Source organism: Lynx canadensis, chromosome E1, assembly GCF_007474595.2.
Source record: "Lynx canadensis isolate LIC74 chromosome E1, mLynCan4.pri.v2, whole genome shotgun sequence".
Lineage (NCBI taxonomy): Eukaryota > Metazoa > Chordata > Mammalia > Carnivora > Felidae > Lynx > Lynx canadensis.
In genome coordinates, this window is record NC_044316.2 from 55,964,667 (window position 1) to 55,973,355 (window position 8,689).

At 63.5% G+C, this 8,689-nt stretch overlaps 1 protein-coding gene across 3 annotated transcripts in view; it reads left to right on the forward strand.

The window, feature by feature from the left end:
- The window catches only part of MGAT5B (alpha-1,6-mannosylglycoprotein 6-beta-N-acetylglucosaminyltransferase B), a 71,077-nt gene extending 62,784 nt beyond the window's left edge, over positions 1 to 8,293 (forward strand). For all 3 annotated transcript variants that reach the window (XM_030295733.1, XM_030295737.1, XM_030295735.1), the window contains 4 exons: positions 59 to 175; positions 4,934 to 5,008; positions 6,129 to 6,385; positions 6,775 to 8,293. In XM_030295733.1, the coding sequence (XP_030151593.1) occupies positions 59 to 175; positions 4,934 to 5,008; positions 6,129 to 6,385; positions 6,775 to 6,973 (648 nt within the window). In that variant the 3' untranslated portion in view covers positions 6,974 to 8,293. The remainder of the gene's footprint in view (positions 1 to 58; positions 176 to 4,933; positions 5,009 to 6,128; positions 6,386 to 6,774) is intronic.
- Positions 8,294 to 8,689: the final 396 nt, after the last annotated feature.

The window sequence follows — 8,689 nt, forward strand, 5'->3', positions numbered from 1 at the left end:
TAGCCCAGCCCGGCCAGGCAGGCACAGGGGGAGATGGCTGCTCTCTCTGCCCCGCCAGCTGTTCTCCCAGCACCCCTACGCAGAGAACTTCATCGGCAAACCCCACGTGTGGACCGTCGACTACAACAACTCGGAGGAGTTTGAAGCGGCCATCAAGGCCATCATGAGAACCCAGGTGAGGCTCAGATCCAGTCAGGGCTGCCATCAGCCACCACTGCGGGTCTTAGCCGTAATTAGAAAAAGGCGCCCCTCTTGGTGAATTCAGACTCGTAAGCTTGGGCTGGGAAATTTGATGAGGGGTGGGGTGGTCCCCACTTACCAACTCGAGTTGGCGGGAGAGAAAAAAAAAAAAAAAAAAGCCTTTGTGCTGTGAGCAACCTGCACAACCATACATGGCAGCCCTGGATCCGGAATCATTTATTAAGCACCTTCGGAGACTGAGCCCTGTGAGCAGTGCCAGCACGTGTCAGGCGCTGAGTGAATGTTTCTCAGGAGTAGCGCTTGGAGGGTCTTTGAACTCTGCTGTCGGTGTGGCTCTGTGGCCTTTTGTCCGCGTGCCTCAAACTATAAACGTGCCGGCAGGTCATCCGGGGGTCTTGTTAAAATGCGGGTTGGGATTCAGCAGGTCTGGGGTGGTGCCGGGCCCAGGGCCACCCTTCGCGTAGCAAGGGGGAGAACTTTCCGGGTTTCCTTCGGCAGGTGTGTGGGCATGGCCACGAGTGGGGGCACGTGTGTGGGAGTGGTGACTGCTGACGGCCCCTTGTGCTCTTCTGGTTCCCTCATTTTGGAAAGGGGTCCGACTCTGCTCACCATGATCCCTCTGGACCTGTCTCCCTCCTTGCCCAGCACCATGTTAATTGAGCGTGCCCTCCCCCGGGAGGGGAGGGGACGCACTGCTCAGGGTCAACTTCTGGGTCTGGGGCAAACCCGGAAACCTGGCGAGCCTTCGTCTTGGTGAGGCCACCACAAATGAGTGACAGGAAACACCGGTTCCTTCTGCAAGGACGGCCACGTCCCAGGAGGACACTGCTGCCCCAGGGGAGCTGGGGACACTGCCAGACTCAAGGGCAGAGACCGGCAGGGACAGACCCTCCACCCCAGCCCCGGGGGACTTACGGGCTTAGCTTTGGACCCAGAGCCCCGCCTGGTTGTTCTGACCGTGAGGCAGGCTTGCGTTTTAAGTTTATTTTTTTTTTTTGGGGGGGGGTAGGGGAGAGAGAGAGAGAGGGGAGGGAAAGGGGAGGGGCAGAGAGAGAGGGAGAGAGAGAATCCCAAGCAGGCTCCAGCTGTCAGCGCAGAGCCCGATGCGGGGCTTGATCTCACGAACCGTGAGATCGTGACCTGAGCAGAAACCAAGCGTTGGACGTTCAACCGACCGAGCCCCCCAGGCGCCCGTGGCTTGTTTTTAATCGCCCTCCTTTCACCACCAGTCACTCCCACGCGGAACAGCCTCTGTCCCCCCTCATCAGAAGCCCCCCAGAAAATCTCCGCCTCCCTGGCCTGCTCCGTTCTTCCACTGACCACACCCTCGTCCTTCCCTCCTCCTGTCTGGGGGCGATGTTTGTCTAGTAGAACATAGCTGCCCGGAAGAACACAGCTGTGTCACAGCCTGCGCCCGTCGGTAGTCGTCAGGGACACGGGCAGGTCGACCTGCCAGGTGGCTGAGCCCCTGGAACCTCCCTGAGCAGTGAGGGGGTGACGCCCTCCACTCCGTTCTTCAGCGTCAGCCTGAGGCAGTCTCTGCTGTGAGTCCCTCCAGGCCACGGACCGTCTTCGATCGGGTTCCTCCAGGAGGTGACCCGGGGGCACAAGTCGGTTATTTGGAAAGTGATCCCAGGAGGCAGCGTCCTGGAGTGACAGAATGAGACAGCGTCTAACAGAGTAGGTCACCCCAGCTGGCCCCTGGCCATCAGTGCTGGCGGGGACCTATGGGGCAGGTCACATCCCAGCGTGACCTCCATCGCTGGGTGGATGAGGGCTGCACCTGGGGACCCTCGCAGGGCGGAGCCAGCCAGAGACAGTCGTAGTGGGCGAGGGGCTCCCCAGGCGGCCTCAACGCAGGAGAAAAGCCGGAAACTGACCGACCCCAGCCCCCAGCCCCCAGCGGTGACACACGGCCCATTCTGCGTTCCAGGTGGGCGCGGCATGGGAAGGGCCCCCCACCCCCCATCCTCCTCCCGCTCCTCCCCTCCCCTTGAAAAGCAGTCCTCCAAGGCTTCTAACCCAGGGGACAAGGTCAGGGGGTAGACGACATACCAGCAAGCCCGCCCCCAGGGCTCAGGTCCGGCCCAGCCTGCAGGAGACATTGCTAAGCTCAGCGAGCACGTGGAAATATGTTCCGTCCGCAGAACAGAGCCGGGCTGTGGGGGGGGGGGGGGCCTGTCAGTGAACGTGCTCTTCGGTTCGTGGGTTCTTTCCAGTCGGACACACAAGAAATCGGTAACGGACGCTGCCCTGGGGAAGGGCCTGGGTGTCCGGGATGGGAGGAAAACTTACCTTTCACTGTTTTTTCTTTTGACCTTTTTGTTTTGTTTTGCTCCAACGTCTGTTTAATTCTGGGAATGAGTTAATTTAAAAAAATCACAATAACAAAAGGGTCAAGGAACCAAGGTTTTGCCGATCTGCCAAGCGGAGACTGACAGGTGGTCCCCCGAACCTGCCCGCCTGCTGCCTTCAGCCCCTCCGGGGGTCCTGCCACCCCCGCCTGCCTCCCGGGCGGTTCACACCCCCTTACCCAAGAATCGCCCGGGCAGGCGTTTAAAATGCAGGTTCCTGGGCCTGGCATCTGATACTAAAGGACCGGGTGTGGCCCTGGCAGCTGCCTTTTCACCAAGCAGCCTGGGTATGTGTCCCAATGCTATTTTGGAGAACTGATTTGGGGACAGCTGGCAGGAGCCGACAGGACCAATGAGGGCCACCCTCAGGGGACACAGCTTGTGCGGCAAGTCCCAGGGCCTTTCACAGGGAGCGGGGGGGGGGGGAAGAAAGGTGAGGAACGGGGAGGAGGTGAGAGAGACCCCTGTCACCCCCCCGCCTCCCGCTCTCCTTACAGCGCAGGACCAGCACCTGCCAGCCTGTCGAGACGGATTACACCGTGAGCACCTGTAATTAGGCCTAATGGGGGTAATTTCCAGGCAGGCTGGCTCCTCTGGTGGAGATTCATGGCAGGCGGGCCGCGGCTGGCTGATGCGAATTACGTGTGATGTGGGCTTCAAAGCGCAGCGGGAGCGACTCGGGGTGGGGTGGGGGGCTGCTGCTGTGGAGGAGGCCGAGCGGCATTTGGAGGGGAACTCTCTCCTCCGGGCCCCGATCTCTAGCCGGGGCTTGAGGTCTTGTACCCTGGAGGTGCCCAGGGAACCTCTGGGCGGGAGCCGGCTGCCGGGGCCATCGTGGCCATCAGCCCCAGGGCTGAGGGCAGGTCGGGGCCGGGCCGTGCACCGCTTGGGGCCGCAAAGGCTGCCGGTGGCTGGGGTATAGGACCTGGATTCTCTCGGGTTCTGGAACCGCCCGTGGATGAAGAATAGTGCTCTCAGCTGCGGGGAGAACTGGGGACAAGACCAGATGGGTGGGCTCTCGTCCCGAGAATCTTCTGGAGGCCTGCACTCGTTTCAAGGGGAGCAGCTGCTGTTTCCCCGGGCACCCCCCTCAGCCTGAGTGTCGGGGATGCCCCCCAGGCAGAGGGCCCAGGATGGGCCTCCAGCCCTTCGAGGTGGGGTCTAATGGGAAGCAGGACCCGCCCGGTGCACCTGAGTGGGCTTCCGGTGCTGCCCGTCTGTGACGGGGGAGGGAGGCCGCTCCCACTGGGGCAGAGCTGTCAGACCACAGCACCTGGAGCTGCGGGCAGGGAAAGGGCGTAAGTTGGAATCGGGCTGGGCCGGGTGTGGCGCCCACGCCCCCACGTACGCACAACACACACACACACACACACACACACGCACGTATGAGATGCGCTTTGCATCTTATACACACACGTGCACACACACTGGGGAGAAGCGAGGTCGGGGGCCCGAACAGGCTGCTCTCTGAGTCTGGGATGGGCTATCCCCACGGCCCCGTCCAGCCAAGGGGGCTGTGTGCCGGGGTCACCAGAGAGGGCTTGGTCAGGAAAGGTAACTGGCAAGGAAGTGGGGTGCCCACTCACGGGCGGTGGACACCCCCTTATCACCGTGTCTCCCTATTCCCCTTGCTCCTCGGGCCCCAGCTACTCGGCTCATCTGCTCATCCCCGGTGCAGGCTGCTCTGTAACCATCAGGTACTCGGACAGATGGTCTGTGGCCTCTCCGTCTGGGGGCTCGTGTCTTACGTAGCTCCCAGGTGCCTGGCCTGGGCAGGAAGCCTTACAAATTCTCCTCGCTCCACCTGACCGGGAGATGCCCCTGTGTTCCTTTTCGTGAACCTTCTACCTTCTGGGCAGAATACGGGCAGAGCTGGAGGTGCTACTTGCTGAGCACCTACTGTATACCGGGCACTGTGCCGGGCAGGTCCCGGTTCTCCAGGGGGCCTGTAACCTGGGAGACACGAGGGACAGATCGGAAATGATGACACAGGTGCCAGTTCCACCCTGGAGGAACTCTAGGGTGCCACCCAGGAGAGTGGTCCTGGACAGGAGTGGGGCTGGGGCTCAGGGACGGCTTCCTGGAGGAGGTGTCACCCAAGAGGGGAGGGTGAACCCATCTGGGCTGGCTGTGGGAAGGGCAGGCATCACAGCCCAGGAGGGGATGGGGGCTGAGCTTTAGGACAAAGGGAGGGCAGCCGGGAAGGGGGCAGGCAGGTGTTCCAGCTGATCCAGAGGGGCCAGGGAGATGGTGTGGGGGGAGGGGCTTCCGGACGCACCAGATTTTGCCCCCAGTGCTGAGCGGGGCTGGCCCCCAGCAGCCGGGTGGGGGAGGGGCCCGGCGCTCCTCCCCCATGTGTCCTCCCGTCTCTCCCACAGGTAGACCCCTACCTGCCCTACGAGTACAGCTGCGAGGGGATGCTGGAGCGAATCCACGCCTACATCCAGCACCAAGTAGGTGGGCCCCCCGCTCTCCGCCCCCAGGGGTGGATCCTCCCCAAACCCCATCAGCCCCGAGGAGGGGGCCTAGCCCGCTCCTTCGTCTGTCCGAGGACGCTGTCTCCACCCAGGGCTCTGTGTCCGTTAAACCCCGCCCCTTCTTCACCTGTCCGTCCTGGTACTTTCCCCGGAGATGATGCAGGGGAGCGGTCCTGCACTGCTCAGGCCAGGAGGCCAGGCCTGGGGGTGAGGTGGGGCGGCCCTGGGCGTCCAGCTCGAGAGCCCAGCCCCATACCACAACACAGAAACAGACTGTTATTTTTACTTTGATAAAGAAGTCATGGACAAGTCTGGTAACTGATTGGCTGGGGAGTATGGAGGACCCCCCCCCCTCCACCCCCAGGGATGAGACTGGGCTGGGGACCAGGTCCTCCGCCCTGAGAACCCAGGGGATCTGAGCCTCCTGAGGGCCCACGGGCGGTCCTTCCAAGCTCTAGGGCCCAGCCGGGCAGCGGAACTACAGGTAGATGGCTTTATAACTACTTGATATTCAGACCCCCAAGCCCTGAGGGCTGGAGAGTGCTTGACACACAGGAGCACTGAGGCCTGCAGCAGAGAGGGCTTGGTGGGGTCAGGGCCAGAAGCTAGAACCTGGGACTCTCAGCTCCCAGCCGCCCTTTGGGATGTCATCAGGAAACTCACAGGAAAGCATTTGCTGGGCCCTACGGGTGGTCCCCGAAAATGATCCCTGCGGGGAGAGCCCCTCCCCTCCCCCGTCCACACCGCAGGTGGGGCACATGGGCCTCAGGGTAGAAACCCTGAGTCTAGCCAAAGCTTGAGGTAGCACAGGGTGGATCAAACCCAGCCATCCAGCTGTGACGCCCTGGGCAGATTCCTTGACCTCTCTGAGCCTCCGTCCCCCGCCCCCCAACTGCCGAAATAGCTGGAGGCATAGTGGTACCCTTTTGATGGGGTTGTCACGAGGGGGAGAAAAATGGCATAACGCGTGGCGGCGGTTGGCCTGGTTTTCGGGAAGCTCCCGATGTGGTACGATTGTTGTCGTGGCGAGGCCACACCCCCCCCGGTGTCAGGGTCCCATTTCCCCTTCTAACGCCCCCCCGCTTTCCTCCTGCAGGACTTCTGTGCAGCCCCAGGCCCTGTCCCGCCAGGGGCCCGAGCCCCACAGAGCCCCTTCGTCCTGGCCCCCAATGCCACCCACCTGGAGTGGGCCCAAAACGCCAGCTCGGCGCCCGGGGCCTGGCCCCCAGCGCACTCCCTCCGAGCCTGGCTGGCCACCGCTGGGAGGGCCTGCACGGACGCCTGCCTGGACCATGGGCTGATTTGCGAGCCCTCCTTCTTCCCCTTCCTCAACAGCCGGGACGCCTTCCAGAAGTGAGTGAGCCCCCGCCCCCGCCCCCACCTGCCTTCCGTGGGTGGCCCAGTGCAGCACCCCTGTTGGTCCTCGTGCCATCCGTGCCCCGCCCCCTGCCAGATCCCTGCCCCGCCCCCTGCCAGCCCCTGCCCTCCACCCCTCCCTGAGCCTCTTCTAGGTCCAGGGACCAGGAAGGCTGCCCCGGGGTCCTCCTGGTGGCTCAGCCTGCAGCCCCACCTGCCCAGCCGTCCTCCTGTCCTTTCTCATAGCGGGCAGAGGGGGGCGGCGGCCCGGCGTCTGTCCCCGGGCCTCCTGGAAACGGGGTCCCCGTTGGGGACAGAACGGAGAGGGGAGCGGGCGGTGCGGTGCGAGGCTGGGGCAGTGAGCGCCGCCCGCCGTGCCTGTCCAGGCTGCAGGTGCCCTGTGACAGCACCGAGTCGGAGATGAACCACCTGTACCCGGCCTTCGCCCAGCCCGGCCGCGAGTGCTTCCTGCAGAAGGAGCCGCTGCTGTTCAGCTGCGCCGGCTCCAGCACCAAGTACCACCGGCTCTGTCCCTGCCGAGACTTCCGCAAGGGCCAGGTGGCCCTGTGCCAGGACTGTCTGTGAGGGCACCCGCCCGTCTGGCCCTCCCTGCCGCAGGAGAAAGCACCAGCAGATTCCGAGCTCCAGCGACCCGCCCGCCCCTCGACGCCCCCAGCCTGGAGCTTCCTTCCTTGGCCAGGAAGTGGCCCGGACAGACATGTGCGCGGGGAGGGGGGGGGCAGCTTGTCCAGGTGCCGGGTGCCCGCCCCAGGCAGGCTCCTCGTCCTCATCCGGGGGCTCGTGACAGCGTGGTGGCCAAGCAGAGGGCCCCGCTGGCAGGAGCAGGGGGTCGGGGCCCCTGGCTTTGTGCAGGGCCCATGTTGGACTAGACGGAGAGAGGGCTCTGGTCCTTCTCGGGCCCAGGATGGGGCCTTAGGATGTATGGGGAGGGAGCAGGGGCCGTACTTGCCCTATGACCCACCGAAGGGTCCAGAGAGTGATGTGTGAGGGGTCAGTCTTGTCCCTTTGTGGTCAAGAGGGACAAGGGACGGCGGGGGGGGGGAGGCCAGGCTGGGGGACCCTGCTCATGCCTCCTCTCAGCCCCATCCCGCCTGCCTTTGCAACGCCCCCCCATTCTGTACTTGGGGGGCACAGTGGGAGTGCGGGGGCCGCCTAGACCCTGGGTTGAACCGTCTCTCTCTCCCGCTTGCTCGAGCTCTCTCCACTTCGGGCTTCTGCCCAAACTCATCTTGGCATGACTGCGACTCCAGGCCATGGACTTGTCCCCAGAGCCTCAGTTCCCGGCCCAGCAGGCTCTGGGACCCCCACCCCTTAGCATCACCTGTAGGCAAAGGCTGGGGACGGAGCTGTAGCCCATGGTACGTCCAGTCTAGTCCCTGGCTTCCCAGGCCCACTAGCCCCCAGGTAGCCCCCCCCCCCCCCCCCAGTGCTGCGTGTCCCTATCTCCAGCCTCCTCTAGCCTCCAGCCGCCTCTGGACCCAAGCATCATCTCTGTGTGGCATGCCTGCCCCGGCCCCAGGACACCCCCTCCTCCTCCCCCCCAGGCCCAGAGCCCTGCCCGAGTAAACAGGTCAGGCCTCCAGAGACACTGCCACCCCAGCCCCTTTTATAATCCCACCCCCCCCCCCCGCCCCCCCAGCCAGGCCTGACCCTCCGCCCTGCCAGGGAGGCAGCCCAGGGCCCTGAGAGCCGGGAGAGGGGAGCGAGCCGGCGTGGGGCCGAGGTGGGGTGCCTCCCAATGCCAGACCCCTCTCTGGGCCTGGGTGGCCCCTGCAGCCGCAGAAACTCAGTGGTCGCCAAGGACCTGGCCCGTCGGGGGAAAGCAATAGAGACACTCTTTTCTCTCTCTCTCTTTTTTAAAGATTTATTTCTTGAAATAATAAATATTTTATTGGGATGTGAGGTGCAGAGAGCAGTGTGCTGTTTCTTATCTTTTCCTGGGACGGCCAGGGCGTGGCCGTGGGGGGAGGTGGCGCGGATATCCTGGCGCCCTGGGGCCCTGCTGCATGTGTCCCTTGGAGCACACAGGGTGCTTGGGGCTAGAGAGTCGGTGCTCCCTGGGTCAGGCTGCCCAAGGGAAGTCCCTGCGGGTGCCCCACACCATGACTCCAGGGACCCTGCTCAACAAGCAGGGCTGTACCCGGTTCTGTTCACCTCAGGCTGGCCCCCGCGAGGTCAGAGAGCACAAATAAATTGTGATAAAAGCCTGAGTCAGATCATGACAAATACTGGCTAATACTGGCCATACTGTACTTCAGACACAGGGCTGACGGTCGGACA